We start from the raw sequence: 15,229 nt of genomic DNA, 5'->3' as shown, positions 1-15,229 counted from the left end.
TGATTAACTTTTTTTCCAAGTATCATTAGGCTTTACAGAGTATGGGCCAAGAATGAGTATTACAGCCCAGCTATCGGGCCTTTCGAAAAGATCATGGGTCCGGTACCATCTAGTCACGTTTGTTTTTTTCCAAAAGACACGTGGCTAATCTATTCAACACGCAAACCAGTTACGTGTACAATCAACCCGCCTCCCTCGGATCCGAATCAGGTTCCCGATATTTATTAACCCGAAACGTATCCATTTCCGTGGACCTGGGGAAAACAAGTTCGTCGTGGGGATTTGTGTTAACGATGGAGCTCTCTCTGATCGCTGAAACGGTAGCGTTTTCCACGGCTAAGCAATGCGTAGCGTTCGGGAGCTCTCTTCTTCTTCTCAATCGAGCAAATCACGTTTCATTCACCGCTGATTCCCTCGTCGATCAGTCTCCGGCGGGAATCGTTCAAGCATCGGCGGCGGTTATCTTCCCCGTCGATGCGATCGCTCCTTCGCCGGTTAGATCTAGCTCTTACAAGACGATCCGCCGGATCCGCAAAAGGCGGCGTGCGAAGCGCGTTTCGTACGGCGGTGATTCGGAGGACGGAGGAGACTTCGGTCGGTTTCTGTTAGAAGGCGGGTTCGGTGGTAGCGACGGTCCGTTCGGTTTTGGAGGTGGTGGCGGTGGGAAGGGGTGGAACTACGGCGGAGGCGGTGGTGGTGGAAATTGGGATGAGTCGTCGTCGTCTTCTTGGTCGGATCCGGCGATGGAGTTCGTGTACGAAGTGATTTGCTGGATCGCGTTGTCGAATTGTGTGCATTTTGCGTTCAAGAGGATAGTGAGGATCGTTACGGATGGTGAAAGGGAGAAGTTGAACCTGACATTGTCTCCGGTCTGCTGACAAATTCGTTGTTAGGTTGCAATCATGCGACTTGGAAAATTCTTAATCTCAGCTTCAATTCCATCTAATGATCGCTCGTGTGTATATATCTTTATAGGCATTGTACATATAAATATTTCATTTCGTTGGCAATCTACCTTAAGATTCTTCTTCTGCTTAGAATGATGAATGATGATACTGTGAATAATTTGATAAGTCTCTGACACGGTGAGAGAGTCTTAAGTCATAAAGCAACTTCATTACAGGTGCATGCTTGTTCATGTGTGTTTGAGTGTAATAAACTCTAATAACTAGGGTTTTATATATTATCAAGCACTGCGCTTTGTCTAATTCTCCAGAGCTTGATGACCCATGGATGCTGGTGGTTGATTTTGGTTCCAGTTTTATATTCTACCGAAAATAATATTTCAGACAGAGCAAGATCAAAATAGAAGTTTCCTCCGTAAAGCAATTCAAGTGACTTAACCATTCAACAGATGACAAAACCAGAAGGATAATTTTGAAATACCATTCTATAGTAATCATTCTCAGAGCAACGAAGAATCAAACTGACAAAAGAGAAAAGTTTCTTTAAGAAAAGCTTCTTATCTTTTGTTTATCAAAAAAAAGATACGTCTTTCTAAGTACAACGTAAAGATTAAAACATCTGATCAAACACGACATGAGCTGGCAAATCATATCAACATGTATTTTAGGATCTCTTCTTCGGAACGTGATCTCTTAAAATGGTATGATTGATCTCTTAAAATAGTATTATATTATATCTGTGCTGTCTCTTTAATTTGAAGAAGATAGACTGATCACTGATTGATATCATCTACGATATAAATAAATAAAATTATCCAAAGGGGTAAGGTTTTGCGACTTTCCACAAGTTTTGTTTTGTCTCAGTACAATCTTTGTGTTTATTGAAATCTCTCTTGATTTGTCGTTGCAACTTGAGGATCAGAGAGAGAGACAGCATAAAACATGGGAAGTAACACCGGCGATCTGGTGACACGTGTCCAATCAGCTCATCTGTTCGATCACGATGCCTTGTTTCGTTACGCCGCCGACAACGTCTCCGGTTTTCCGACCAACCCATCTCAATTCACCATCTCACAGGTACACTCTTTATCGGTTTCCTCCGCCCCAAAGATGGAAGCTTTAATCCCTCTTCTGGCTATTTGCAGTTCGGACACGGGCAATCGAATCCGACCTTTCTGATCGCTGTCGGCTCAGGAAGCTCCCTTAAACGCTACGTTTTGAGGAAGAAACCTCCTGGGAAGCTCTTGCAATCTGCTCATGCTGTTGAAAGGGAGTTTCAGGTAATCAAAAATCGAATCTTTTAACTCTTGAAAACACTAATTTAACTCTTTGAGATGCTGCGTGTGATAGGATAGATACAGAATCGAATAAAGGTTGATCCTTTTTGCCTATTACTTTTGATTTTTTTTTTTTTTTGTCAACTTCCTTTGATGATGGTTATGTTAGGTGCTTAAGGCTCTGGGTGAGCATACACAAGTTCCTGTTCCTAAAGTCTTTTGCTTATGCACTGACCCAACTGTGATTGGGACTGCTTTTTACATTATGGAGTTCATGGAAGGAAGAATCTTCATAGACCCCAAGTTGCCTGTAAGACACTCTCTTATCTCAATGTGAATGCTTTTCTAGCTTTAGATGTGACGTGTGTGTGTTTTATTGGTTAGAATGTATCACCGGGGAGAAGAACTGCGATCTATCGTGCAGCCGCCAAAGCCTTAGCTTCTCTTCATTCTGCTGATGTTGATGCCATTGGTCTTGACAAATATGGCCGTCGTGCTAACTACTGCCAAAGACAGGTTAGTTGATTAGTTCAGACTGGTGACTTGTTGCTGTAATGATTAACTATTGGATATGTAAATTTTCAGATAGATAGGTGGTTCAAACAGTACTTGGCTTCAACGAGCGAAGGCAAACCCGTAAGGAATCCAAAGATGTTTGAGCTTGTTGATTGGTTACGCACTAGCATACCCGCTGAAGATTCAACAGGAGCAACATCAGGCCTTGTACACGGAGACTTTCGCATTGACAATCTAGTGTTTCATCCTTATGAGGTCTGATGACTCTCTACGCTCTTTTTTTTTTTTGATTCTTGGATAGTCTCGGAGACCTTATTACCTTAAGCTGGCAGGATCGAGTTATTGGAATACTTGACTGGGAACTGTCCACGCTTGGGAACCAAATGTGTGATGTTGCATACAGTTGTATGGTAATAAACTATTCACAAAGCTTTTTTTTCTTCTTTTGCTTCATGCTCTGATATATAAAGTAAATGGTGTTTGGCAGCATTACATTGTGAATGTTCAGCTCGATAAGGAGCATGTCAGTGAAGGTCTTGAAACTACTGGACTCCCAGACGGAATACTTTCTATGCCAGAGTTTCTCTTAGAGTACTGTTCCGCACTGGTACGTCCTGTTTCTATACTGTATGTTGTTTCTTGAAAAAGATCTGAGTCAGCTTTACTTGTAAATTGCCTATAGGGGAAACCATGGCCTGCTGCAAACTGGAAGTTCTACGTAGCCTTCTCTTTGTTCCGGGCTGCTTCTATCTACACAGGCGTGTACAACAGATGGTTAATGGTATTAACCCCGTAAATTTTACTCCTCCGTTTCATAAAGTTACGTATTCTAGAGAAAAATTTTGTTTCAAAAATGTCTATTTTTTGGCATTTTCAATACATGTTTTATTAACTAGTTACAAACTTCAAAAAATTTAATTGCATTTATTGAATTTTTATTGGCTTAAAATTATGGAAAAAAATAATCATAAAAAAATTATGCACATTTAATGTATTTTATTAAAATGTGTGAAAGTTTAAAATATGCAACATTTTGAAATAGAGGGAGTATTTAATTGTAAAGATACAAATGGTCATCAACATTGTATTTGGTCATCATGCAGGGGAATGCTTCAGCCGGTGAACGTGCCAGGAACACAGGGGTTCAAGCCAATGAGCTTGTAGAGTGTGCCTTGGGTTACATCGCACGTGAGAATGTTCTTCCTGCGCACCCTCCATCTGGTAAAAGAGATGTGAGCCGCCCATCGTATGAAAGCCTTGTGGATGGAACCGGCAGATTCGTTCCCAACAGAAAAGTATTGGAGCTAAGGGGAAAGTTGATCAAGTTTATGGAAACTCACATCTACCCGATGGAGAAAGAGTTCGCCAAACTTGCTCAGTCTGATTTGCGGTGGACCGTTCACCCTGAGGAGGAGAGGTTAAAGGAAGAGGCAAAGAGACAAGGCCTATGGAACTTATTTATTCCTGTAAGTATAATTTATATCTTTATATGCTAATATATAAAATGTTTAAATGTAAAATAGAAAGAAAATGACAAAAAAAAACAGATTTTAAAAATTATGATTATACAAAAACAATTTTATAATAGACTAAGATGTTCTTTTTTAACTTTTTAAGTTACCAAAAATATATTTTATCTTAAGAAATAGTTTAAAATAAGTTTTTTTTTTCAAAAAAATATCTTTTAAAAAATAAAAATTTATCTAATTTTTTTTTTTTGGATTGGGTCTGGCTCTGCTGAGTGAGAGTGTACTTATGGAGTTCTTGGTTATTGCAGGTGGATAGTGCTGCTAGAGCTAGAAGAGAACTGGCAGCTATTGAGAATAAACAATCTTTTGATCAGTTGTTTGGAGAGGGGCTAACGAACCTGGAGTATGGTTACCTTTGTGAGATCATGGGTCGTTCAGTTTGGGCTCCACAGGTGTTCAACTGTGGTGCACCTGATACTGGAAACATGGAGGTAACAAAAAAAACAATGCATGATTCTATTTACCTGACTAGAAGTTGTGTCATTGCTTATTACTTGTATTCATACTACTTTGTAGGTGATACTTCGGTATGGAAACAAAGAACAAATTGCTGAATGGCTTATTCCTCTGCTTGAGGGAAAGATCCGTTCTGGATTCGCTATGACTGAGCCACAAGTTGCATCTTCTGATGCAACCAATATTGAGTGCTCTATTAAAAGGTTAGAGATTTTCTTTTGATTCTTATGTTGTAATCTACTTTCATTACTTCTTATAGCTAATGATGTTTGCTTATATAGACAAGGTGACTCATACGTCATCAACGGCACAAAATGGTGGACAAGTGGAGCCATGGATCCAAGGTGCAGAGTCCTTATTCTCATGGTTAGTTTCTCTGTTTCTTGCTCTCTCTTTCTATCTCTCAGAAAGTAAATCCATTTTTCACAAACGTATTTGTTATTTTATTATTTACAGGGGAAAACTGATTTCAACGCACCAAAACATAAGCAACAGTCAATGATACTTGTGGACATGCGGACTCCAGGTATACACGTGAAGAGACCTCTCACGGTGTTTGGTTTTGACGACGCGCCTCATGGACATGCTGAGATTTCTTTTGAGAATGTGATTGTCCCGGCGACGAATATTCTCCTAGGAGAAGGCCGAGGATTCGAGATTGCTCAGGTAGATTCAGTGCTTGCAGTAACAGAGAAAGACTTGTATTGATCTGCTGTTTTTATTGTTTCTGATATTAATCAGGGAAGGTTAGGCCCTGGAAGATTGCACCATTGCATGAGACTAATAGGTGCAGCAGAGCGTGGAATGGAGCTAATGGCTCAAAGAGCTCTTAGCAGAAAGACTTTTGGGGTGTTCATAGCGCAGCACGGTTCTTTTGTCTCTGATCTTGCAAAGGTAAACAACCACTGTGTTCTTTTATCACTCCCACGCGTCTTATATGATTGCTTGTATTATGATACAGTTGCGAGTAGAGCTGGAAGGAACCAGATTGTTAGTACTAGAAGCTGCTGATCATCTCGATAAGTTTGGGAACAAAAAAGCTAGAGGGATTCTCGCAATGGCGAAGGTAAAAAATGATGTTATATATTTGTAAAAATCAACCAAAGTAGAAGCTGAAAAGCAAAATCAATTTTGGCTTTTTCAGGTTGCAGCTCCAAACATGGCGTTGAAGGTACTAGACACGGCTATTCAAGTTCATGGAGCAGCCGGTGTGTGCTCGGATACAGTTTTGGCGCATCTGTGGGCAACGGCTAGAACGCTCAGGATTGCTGATGGACCTGACGAGGTTCATCTTGGGACCATTGGCAAGTTAGAGTTACAGAGAGCTTCAAAGCTTTAAAGCCCAAAGAGGAAATCAGATTTGCCTTGTACTATTTATACATGATAATAAAGCTGTTGTTGGGATCTTTTGCAGTATGGTAAACCTGAATAAGTTTATACAGGATCTTCTCATCTGTTTCACACTTGTTGATGATAATGCATTGTGAGATTCTTTTCATGCCTCGTCCCAACTGCATTTTTACTCTCTAATCTCTATATCAAGTCACACGGAAAACATAACATCCCACAATTTCAAGAACATCATAAACGCGGTTTAGATGGAGAGAAGAACTATTATAACACAGATTTCTTTAAGAACATCATAATCACGAACTTACAAAGGAAACAATGCCACAACACAGATTTCTTTAAGAGGATTATGAAGATCACATTTAACATAATTTCATTTCATACCACAAACTCAAGACCACTATTCATAGGGTTATGGTAAAAGCGGGAAACCAAACGTTTTAGATGGAGACAAGGACCACAAAACTTGTAAGGAAACAAATAAAAATATTCCTAAAGACAGAAAATGTAACATAACCTCATGTTATTCTTTCCTTAAACCCAAAAATAGCATTACAACTCATCTCTATATTTAACCCCATCAAGATTTTTCTATCCATTTGTTTAAACATTTGTAAATACTCTAAACACCAAAGAGGCCTTATAGCCACAGTTGCAGGCCTCGTCTGCTCCATTTCTAACATGTAAAAAAAACATATTAGGAAAATTAGAAGAAAACAAAATTGAAAACTAGATTTGTGTAAGAAGAAATGACGGTTGATGGTGACAAGAAAAAGAAATGCCTCATCGCCGGTAGTGTCTCAGGTTTGCTAGTCATCATGGTTGTCTCTGTAGCTGTCGTAACATCTAAACACACTCCCAATGAAAACCAAATCCGGACAACCACCAAAGCCGTTAGAGCAGTTTGTGCACCTACTGACTTCAAGGAAGCCTGCGTCAAAAGCTTAATGGACGCCTCTCCCAATTCAACCGAGCCTCTTGAACTCATCAAGCTCAGCTTCAACGCAACTATCAAGTCCATCAACGACAACCTCAAGAAAGCCTCTGAAGATGTTAAACCCAAGGCTGACAAAGACCCAGGAGCCAAAGGCGCTTTCCAGCTCTGTGAGAGGCTAATGATCGACGCTATTGATGATCTGAAAAAGTGTGTTGACCGTGAGTTCTCAGTTACTCAGATTGAAATCTTTGTTGAGGATCTTAGGGTTTGGCTAAGTGGCTCCATTGCTTTCCAGCAAACATGTATTGATACATTCGAGGAGATTAAGTCTAATCTTAAGCGTGACATGCTCAACATCTTCAAATCATCAAGAGAGCTTAGTAGCAATAGCCTTGCCATGACTACTGATCTTCCCACCATTCTCCCAAATTCCAACATCACAGGTATGTTTTTCAATCTATCTCTAAAATTATCCATACGAAAAAGTCTTAGCCGATCCTGAATATAGACAAATGAAACATCAGTCTATCACATCCAAAAATTTATGAATTAATTAAAAAACATTTTAATTAGATTTCCTTATAAATTGTCTATAGCCTTTAAAATTTCAAAACTGGCCTGAAAAAATGAATATGTAACGCTGAGTGTTGATGTTACCAGGACTAACCGGAGCTCTTGCAAAGTACGCGAGAAAGCTTTTGTATACAGAAGATGGTATACCAACATGGGTTGGACCACATGCACGGAGGCTCATGCAAGCAGAACCAAAACCAAAAGGAGGAGGACCACCAGTGAAGGCTAATGTTGCAGTGGCTCAAGACGGAAGTGGCCATTTCAAGACCATCACCGACGCATTAAAAGTTGTTCCTAAAAATAACAGAATGCCATTCATCATCCACATCAAAGAAGGTATATACAAGGAGAGAGTCAAGGTCACGAAGAAAATGGCGTACGTCACTTTCATCGGTGATGGACCAAACAAGACCAAAATCACCGGCAACCTCAATTTCGGTATTGGAAAAGTCAAGACGTTCCTAACATCCACCCTCAGTAAGTTTCATCTTTCAAATGTTTATTAAAAAATGATTCACTACATAAACGAATGCGACCACATAATATTATATCGAAAATTATATAAACTATATGAATCACATGACAACATACTTTAATGACGTTATACAATCAATGTATGAGATCACAACTTAGTACAATATTAAAAAAATGAATTTAACTACAAAAACGCGACCACGACATTATATTAAAAATTACAAGAACTATATGAATCACGTGACAACATCTATTAATTAACGTTACAAAACCATTTGTTTTGGCAGCAATCGAAGGCGAGCACTTCACAGCGAAAAACATCGGGATCGAGAACACGGCTGGACGAAAGGGAGGACAAGCGGTGGCGTTGAGAGTCTCGGCGGACTACGCAGTGTTCTACAGCTGTCAAATCGACGGTTACCAAGACACCTTATACGTCCACTCTCAGCGACAATTCTACCGTGACTGCACAGTCTCCGGGACAGTAGATTTCATCTTCGGAGACGCTAAATGCATACTCCAGAACTGTAACATCGTCGTCCGGAAACCTAAGAGAGGCCAGTCGTGTATGGTCACCGCTCAGGGACGGAGCGACGTCCGTGAATCTACGGGTTTAGTGCTACATAACTGTCATATAATGGGAGACCCGGCGTATATTCGGGTGAAGTCTGTGAACAAAGCGTATCTAGGAAGACCGTGGAAGGAGTTCTCGAGGACTATCATCATGAAGACGACGATCGATGACGTGATCGATCCCGCGGGATGGCTACCGTGGAAGGGTGACTTCGCGCTCAAGACGTTGTACTACGCTGAGCATTTGAATGCTGGGCCTGGATCGAATGAGGCCCTTAGAGTTAAATGGCCCGGTATTAAGAAGCTAAGCCCTGAAGAGGCTTTGTTATATACTGGGGGTAGGTTCTTAGTAGGTGATACGTGGATTCCACAAACACAAGTTCCGTACTCTGCGAACATGTAGTAGGAGATTGTATTTGATTTTGTTTTAAAATTGTTCTTGTAAAATTGTCTGAAGGATGATTATTTGTAGCTCATTAGTCATTTCATCGTGAGTTTTGCATCTCGTGAGTAACATAGTTATGCTAAGTGAATTGTGAATAGACATAACCAAACAATGGAAACTTTTGGATTCGAATATAAAGCCGCTTCCTAAATAATCTATTGCATGTTTAAATGCCCAACATTCTCGTTGGAACGTGAACTAGGAACCTAACCAAACTTACATGCAAAAATTTACACTTTTTTCTATTTTATGTGTGGCCAACCGTTACACTTTTTCGAGCATCCATGGGAAAAAAATCAATCTTGTTGGTGAAAAGATATTTTACACAACCACGAAACCTCAACAGCTTCATTATCAATCGGACACTTGATCTCTCTCTTACGTAAGTACTTCTCATACGACAAATCAGATCACCAACAAAATCTGATTCTCAAATGACATCTATCGATTTCATGTCGTGTATATGTACGCAATTTAGGGGAAAATGTATATATCTCTTGCAGCTTATGAGGCATTAACAGATATGAAGTCATGATTGTTGATTAATGTCTAAATAATGCATGTTTTAATACTTCCTATGTGAAAACTTACTCGATATCTCATTTATGAATACATTTTTATTATGATTTGAATATATGTCTAAGAATATGAATTTCATTTACGATTTTTATTGTCTTGTTACTAAAAAAAAAATGGATTTGATTAAATTTCGTCAAGTTTGTAGCAGAAAGATCACACAATTTTATTAAGAAATGCGAGCAGATCCAACGGTCAAATCCTTTTTAGTTAAAATTTATATCCAGGAAAAGAATAGAATTTGAAAAAAATAATATGTTACTCCATATAAGAGCAAAACAAATAAATCAGTTATCGAAAACAATTATTATTGACAAAAAAAAGAAAATAATTATCATTATTATTATCCAAACGCAGCGTTGCGTAGAGGAGTGTGGCACTGTCTATCATACGTCACCAAATCGTCATCTTTCTATTTATATCTTTACTTCCACGTTTCTCTCTCTTTTTATATCCAAGTTTTGACTCGGAATCTCAAACGAAGAAGAGGATCGAAGAGAGAAATTCGAAACCGAGCTCGAAGAATGGCTTCACGAACGAAGGGAAAAGCGACGATGGAAGTTGGAGGCGATGGCGTCGCCGTCATAACGCTCATCAACCCTCCCGTCAATTCACTATCATTCGACGGTACTCTCTGCTCCTCTTCCACCTTGTTTACGTAATTTTTGATCTGATATCTCTTGGATTCATCACCTATTCACAATTCTAGGTCAATTTCAATCGGTGCTTGATCCTCTCCCAATTCGTTTCTGCGATTTTTAGCTTCCGATCAAAAATATATGATCTGATTATGTGAAATTGGGACTACTAATAGTTTAATCTCATGGGGTTGTCTTTTAGTTTTAGCAAATAGCGTTATTCGGGCCTGGGCCTGGGCCTGGGCCTGAGGATTATGGGCTTCGGCCCAAATCTAGAAAAAACAAATGTTCTGTAGCTGATACTCTGTTTCTGTACAGTGCTAGAGAACCTTAAAAGTAATTACGAGGAGGCCTTGAGCAGGAATGATGTTAAAGCTATTGTTATTACAGGTAATCATTCTCTTCCTTGCCAATAATAGAATATACGTTTTATGCAAATTTTTGTTAATGGGCTTTTGTGTTTTTTTTTCTGCTTATACTGCAGGTGCCAAGGGGAGGTTCTCTGGTGGATTTGATATATCTGGTTTTGGTGATATTCAGAAAGGGACAAGTAACGTTTTCAGTGTCTCTTGGTATCTTTGCTGATTGTATTGATGTTTGTAGTAATCGATACTGCTTATTTTCTCAGGAAAAGCGCCAAAGCCTGGATACATATCAATAGACATCATCACTGATTTGCTTGAAGGTATTAACCTTTAATGGTTATGGTGATTTATTATTTCTGAGTGGTGTCTATTAATTTCTTTGGATTTCAGCTGCAAAGAAACCGTCTGTAGCTGCCATTGATGGGCTTGCCTTGGGAGGAGGGTTAGAGCTCGCCATGGTAGACTTTCTATGTTATATACTACAAAACTCCTCTAGAAACTGCCGAGTCTGGTGAACATTATTTATTAGGGTGGATGTTGATACAATTGTATTTTTTTTTTTGTTTCAGGCGTGCCATGCAAGGATATCAACCCCTGGTGCACAGTTAGGTCTGCCTGAGCTGCAACTCGGTGTTATTCCTGGGTTTGGAGGTACATAATTGTCAAATAATTAATGTTTTGATCATATAGAAGCTAGAAACTTTGAATCCTATGGAACAATCATATGTTTTAAACCTCTTTGGCATAAGAACTGAAAACATGGGATATGTGATTCATGTTTATGTTGAAAGAATCTAGTCACTTCCGTTCTTTACTTTCTTAATTATGCTACTTTGGATTGATGCAGGAACACAGCGTCTTCCACGTCTTGTTGGTCTTACAAAAGCCCTTGAGATGATTTTGGTACGTCGTCAGTGCCTTATTCTTATGGTAGGGTTTACTCTGCTTTGTTTAAAATGGTAACGATATTTATTTTGTTGAAATTTATAGACATCTAAGCCGGTTAAAGCTGAGCAAGGTCATTCATTGGGTCTTGTTGATGCTGTCGTGCCACCTGCCGAGTTACTAAACGCTGCTCGTCGCTGGGCTCTTGACATAGCCGAGAGAAGAAAACCATGGGTTTCTAGTGTTTTAAAGACTGATAAGTTGCCTCCTCTTGGAGAGGCAAGGGAGATACTGAAGTTTGCCAAGGATCAGACACGCAGGCAAGCCCCCAACCTGAAACACCCCTTAATGTGCCTTGAGGCTGTTGAAGTGGGTATTGTTTCTGGTTCGAGGGCTGGTTTAGAAAAGGTATATATATTACTATCTTGTCGTAGCTGCGTTATATGTTCTTTAACGTTTCCCCTGAGTGTACTAACCTTTTACGAATTTCCATCACATTGTCACTTATAGGAGGCTCTAATCTCCTCACAAGTGGTCAAGCTGGATACCACCAAAAGCTTGATCCATGTCTTCTTTTCTCAGCGAGGAACTACAAAGGTCTGTGAGTGTTTATGCAGTCATGTCATTTAGACTTATGTACTACCAAACTCTGGTTTCTTTTTTTCTTATTACAAAATTGTAACTAATAGCTTTCCCTCTGTTTTTGATTCCTTCCAATCTAATATCTTATGGACAGGTTCCTGGAGTTACTGATCGTGGGTTGGTGCCAAGGAAGATTAAAAAGGTAGCCATAATTGGAGGCGGGTTAATGGGATCTGGAATAGCCACTGCATTGATCCTCAGCAACTATCCAGTGATTCTCAAGGAGGTCAATGAGAAGTTCTTGGAGGCTGGAGTTGGCAGGGTCAAAGGTGGGGATTGATTTCTCTACATTGCTTACCAACGAATCAAAAAAAGCTTGATATGACTAATTTCATTAATTTAATCAGCTAATCTTCAGAGCAGTGTAAAGAAAGGAAGAATGTCTCAGGAAAAGTTTGAGAAAACCATGTCACTCCTTAAGGGCTCTCTTGACTATGAAAGCTTTAGGGATGTGGACATGGTCATCGAGGTAATAATGAGCATAGTGAAGCTGAAGTTGTTTTCTACATGGCAAGCTAAGTGACTGACTTTGTTTAATGTCTTTTTTGGTGGCTTGGACAGGCTGTCATTGAGAATATATCTTTGAAACAGAAAATATTTGCTGATCTAGAGAAGTACTGTCCTCAACATTGTATCCTTGCTAGCAACACATCTACCATTGATCTGAACAAAATTGGGGAGCGGACCAAGTCACAGGATCGGATTATTGGAGCACATTTTTTCAGGTGCTTACTTATCCTTTGCAGTTTGGATGAAGTCTTATGCTTGTAGTGTTTTTGTTCGCTCTAGATGAATCATGTCTGTTCATTTTTCTGATACAGTCCGGCACATGTCATGCCACTACTTGAAATAGTCCGGACCAATCATACATCTGCCCAAGTAATTGTTGACCTGTTAGATGTTGGGAAGAAGATCAAGAAAACGCCAGTGGTGGTGGGAAACTGCACAGGGTTTGCAGTTAATAGGATGTTCTTCCCGTACACACAGGCAGCTATGTTCCTTGTTGAACGTGGAACAGATCCATATCTGATTGACAAGGCAGTCAGCAAGTTTGGAATGCCAATGGGTCCCTTCAGGTAATATATCACATTTTAAAAAACCATGTGAATCTCTCATACACCCTTTTTAATACTTTTGTTCCTTATACGAACGAGTAGGTTGTGCGATTTGGTTGGATTCGGTGTGGCGATTGCAACCGCTACGCAATTCATCGAGAACTTTCCAGAAAGGACAAACAAATCAATGATTATCCCACTCATGCAAGAGGACAAGAGAGCTGGTATATCAGAGAGGACAGCTATATAATGTTTTTATTGGTTTAAACATTTTTTTTGTAAATCTTGTGAACTTTCAGGTGAAGCCACTCGTAAAGGTTTCTATCTTTATGATGAAAAGCGAAAGGCTAAACCTGATCCTGAACTAAAGAAGTATATCGAGAAGGCAAGGAGCGTATCAGGAGTGAACCTTGACCCTAAGGTAAAGATCTTCGTTTTGCATTTGAGAAGATCTCACTCTGACTGATTGTTGTGGGTTCTTGCAGCTGGCGAAACTTTCGGAAAAGGAGATTATTGAAATGACGTTTTTCCCGGTAGTGAACGAGGCGTGTAGAGTTTTTGCGGAAGGGATTGCTGTCAAAGCAGCAGACCTTGACATCGCTGGCATATTTGGAATGGGGTTTCCACCTTACAGGTCAGTGTTTTGTCATTCAAACAAAATGGTATCAAGTTCTCTGTTGGTTATTGTGAATTTAATAATCTAAATCTCTTGTGAACAGAGGAGGAATCATGTTCTGGGCTGATTCCATTGGATCGAAATACATTTACTCAAAGCTAGATGAGTGGTCGAAGGCTTATGGTGGTTTCTTCAAGCCTTGTGATTTCTTGGCTGAAAGGGGATCTAAAGGAGCTCCTCTGGTGAGTATTAACATAACCTTGTTCAGACTTGCTTATATATATATATTAAATGGCTATTACTTAATGATATCAACTTAATATCTATAAACATGTCCAGTTTAGCATCTTACCGTTTAGGCTCTCGATTGTAACTCAGACTCTTTGACTATATGTGTTGCAGAGCGCTCCCTTGGAACAAGCCAGATCGCGGTTGTAAGGTCAGCGTTTCAACGGAAACTTTACTTCGTTGCTGCTGCATCTTCTGTGTTTTCCTTTTTATGTCCACATTTACTTGCCAAAACTTTTAAGATCTTTGGCCTCACGAGCTGTTTAAAATAAATTATCATCTCAGACAGATGAAAGTAGAAAGTAAGTTGGAGTAGCAATAAGAATATTTGTTTATGTAATCTTTCTTTGTTATACAAAGCCGTCATATACATTTGTTATAAAGCTCTATGGAGTAAGTACGCTCAATGATTTATTGATAATTTTACGATTCTAAGTCTTTCTTCACTCTATTATAGGAAGATTAAAAAGTTGCTTGGATCTGGATACTGTTAGTGCAAAACACAATTGAGTAACACAGAAGATGAATCAAGAGACAAAATAGATACAAGCAACCAACTATGATTTATTAGAAATCTCCTAAACAATCTATTACAAGACTTGCTTATCAGCTTTTAAACGTTAGTGTTAACACTTTAACACACGTTACTGACAGATTCCTAATCTACCCAAACATGTCTCTTTCCCGTCAGTACTTCAGCATCTGCTTCAGCACGATCCAAGAACACCCCTAAAGGATTTTCACCATTTCTCTATAATAATAGCCAGTGTCTTATGGAATACAGACGACTCCATAGCTCTTTTATAGTGATCTCCACGTTCCTGAAACCCTAGTCTCCAAGGCAACATGAATATGGACAACTTCCATATCAATAAGTACACTTTCCTTTTCTTGAAATGTACTTATTCCTCAAGGCATAAATTTGCTCCCCAAGTTTATCTCTTGCCTTTTTCTCCACGGTATAAACTTGATCCTCAAGTTTATCCCACGCCAGCTCAGCATCTTGCGTCCACATGTCTCTACCACTCTGCATGCCTCCTGGTTCACTCTCTGACACACACTGCCTCAGCAACTACTTCAACGACTACGTCAAGACAAACCCTCAGTTTATCCTTCTCCATCTCAGCAT

The 15,229-nt window shown here is 39.5% G+C and overlaps 4 protein-coding genes across 6 annotated transcripts; all 4 read left to right on the top strand.

Annotated features, from left to right (window-relative positions):
- The first annotated feature begins 176 nt into the window (after nt 1–176).
- Nucleotides 177–1,065, top strand: LOC103870721 (twist-related protein 1). The gene has a single exon (XM_009148882.3). It carries the CDS (start codon nt 294–296, stop codon nt 876–878), a length of 585 nt encoding a protein of 194 aa, XP_009147130.1. The 5' UTR covers nt 177–293; the 3' UTR covers nt 879–1,065.
- A 319-nt stretch (nt 1,066–1,384) lies between these two features.
- Nucleotides 1,385–6,137, top strand: LOC103870719 (probable acyl-CoA dehydrogenase IBR3). Of its 3 annotated transcripts, none has more exons than XM_009148881.3 (17): nt 1,385–1,606; nt 1,828–1,982; nt 2,051–2,185; nt 2,352–2,492; nt 2,567–2,698; nt 2,768–2,953; nt 3,031–3,108; nt 3,186–3,305; nt 3,381–3,479; nt 3,802–4,164; nt 4,476–4,658; nt 4,744–4,886; nt 4,965–5,049; nt 5,140–5,349; nt 5,425–5,577; nt 5,645–5,749; nt 5,828–6,137. In XM_009148881.3, the coding sequence occupies exons 2-17, from the start codon at nt 1,848–1,850 to the stop codon at nt 6,020–6,022; spliced, it is 2,463 nt and encodes an 820-aa protein (XP_009147129.1). In that variant the 5' UTR covers nt 1,385–1,606; nt 1,828–1,847; the 3' UTR covers nt 6,023–6,137. The 3 variants fall into 3 exon arrangements, with proteins under 3 accessions (XP_009147129.1, XP_009147127.1, XP_009147128.1); XM_009148879.2 differs by having other exon boundaries at nt 1,454–1,728; XM_009148880.3 differs by having other exon boundaries at nt 1,587–1,728; nt 1,822–1,982.
- Nucleotides 6,138–6,141: 4 nt separating this feature from the next.
- Nucleotides 6,142–9,925, top strand: LOC103870718 (probable pectinesterase/pectinesterase inhibitor 23). Its single transcript, XM_009148877.3, has 3 exons — nt 6,142–7,413; nt 7,631–8,020; nt 8,305–9,925. The coding sequence occupies exons 1-3, from the start codon at nt 6,783–6,785 to the stop codon at nt 8,991–8,993; spliced, it is 1,710 nt and encodes a 569-aa protein (XP_009147125.1). The 5' UTR covers nt 6,142–6,782; the 3' UTR covers nt 8,994–9,925.
- A 57-nt stretch (nt 9,926–9,982) lies between these two features.
- LOC103870717 (glyoxysomal fatty acid beta-oxidation multifunctional protein MFP-a) lies at nt 9,983–14,535 on the top strand. Its single transcript, XM_009148876.3, has 18 exons — nt 9,983–10,238; nt 10,568–10,639; nt 10,734–10,799; nt 10,878–10,934; nt 11,005–11,072; nt 11,184–11,265; nt 11,462–11,517; nt 11,605–11,907; nt 12,010–12,096; nt 12,236–12,410; nt 12,489–12,610; nt 12,703–12,866; nt 12,963–13,217; nt 13,299–13,420; nt 13,496–13,617; nt 13,682–13,830; nt 13,916–14,054; nt 14,215–14,535. Exons 1-18 carry the CDS (start codon nt 10,136–10,138, stop codon nt 14,248–14,250), a joined length of 2,178 nt encoding a protein of 725 aa, XP_009147124.2. The 5' UTR covers nt 9,983–10,135; the 3' UTR covers nt 14,251–14,535.
- Nucleotides 14,536–15,229: the final 694 nt, after the last annotated feature.

Source organism: Brassica rapa, chromosome A05 (assembly GCF_000309985.2).
Source record: "Brassica rapa cultivar Chiifu-401-42 chromosome A05, CAAS_Brap_v3.01, whole genome shotgun sequence".
Taxonomy (NCBI): Eukaryota; Viridiplantae; Streptophyta; class Magnoliopsida; order Brassicales; family Brassicaceae; genus Brassica; species Brassica rapa.
The sequence above is the reverse complement of the archived record's forward strand: the minus strand, read 5'-3'. Positions and strand labels throughout refer to the sequence as shown.

What these genes read in the sequence shown, in the direction of transcription:
- LOC103870717 (XM_009148876.3), top strand. Translation starts at nt 10,136, where the DNA reads ATGGCTTCACGAACGAAGGGAAAAGCGACGATGGAAGTTGGAGGCGAT. An exon ending in CAATTCACTATCATTCGACG is followed by an intron (nt 10,239 to 10,567) that starts GTACTCTCTGCT and finishes GTTTCTGTACAG; the next exon opens with TGCTAGAGAACCTTAAAAGT. An exon ending in TGATATTCAGAAAGGGACAA is followed by an intron (nt 10,800 to 10,877) that starts GTAACGTTTTCA and finishes TTATTTTCTCAG; the next exon opens with GAAAAGCGCCAAAGCCTGGA.
- LOC103870719 (XM_009148881.3), top strand. Translation starts at nt 1,848, where the DNA reads ATGGGAAGTAACACCGGCGATCTGGTGACACGTGTCCAATCAGCTCAT. An exon ending in CTCAATTCACCATCTCACAG is followed by an intron (nt 1,983 to 2,050) that starts GTACACTCTTTA and finishes GGCTATTTGCAG; the next exon opens with TTCGGACACGGGCAATCGAA. An exon ending in TATGGAACTTATTTATTCCT is followed by an intron (nt 4,165 to 4,475) that starts GTAAGTATAATT and finishes TGGTTATTGCAG; the next exon opens with GTGGATAGTGCTGCTAGAGC.
- LOC103870718 (XM_009148877.3), top strand. Translation starts at nt 6,783, where the DNA reads ATGACGGTTGATGGTGACAAGAAAAAGAAATGCCTCATCGCCGGTAGT. An exon ending in CCCAAATTCCAACATCACAG is followed by an intron (nt 7,414 to 7,630) that starts GTATGTTTTTCA and finishes TGATGTTACCAG; the next exon opens with GACTAACCGGAGCTCTTGCA. An exon ending in GTTCCTAACATCCACCCTCA is followed by an intron (nt 8,021 to 8,304) that starts GTAAGTTTCATC and finishes TTGTTTTGGCAG; the next exon opens with CAATCGAAGGCGAGCACTTC.
- LOC103870721 (XM_009148882.3), top strand. Translation starts at nt 294, where the DNA reads ATGGAGCTCTCTCTGATCGCTGAAACGGTAGCGTTTTCCACGGCTAAG.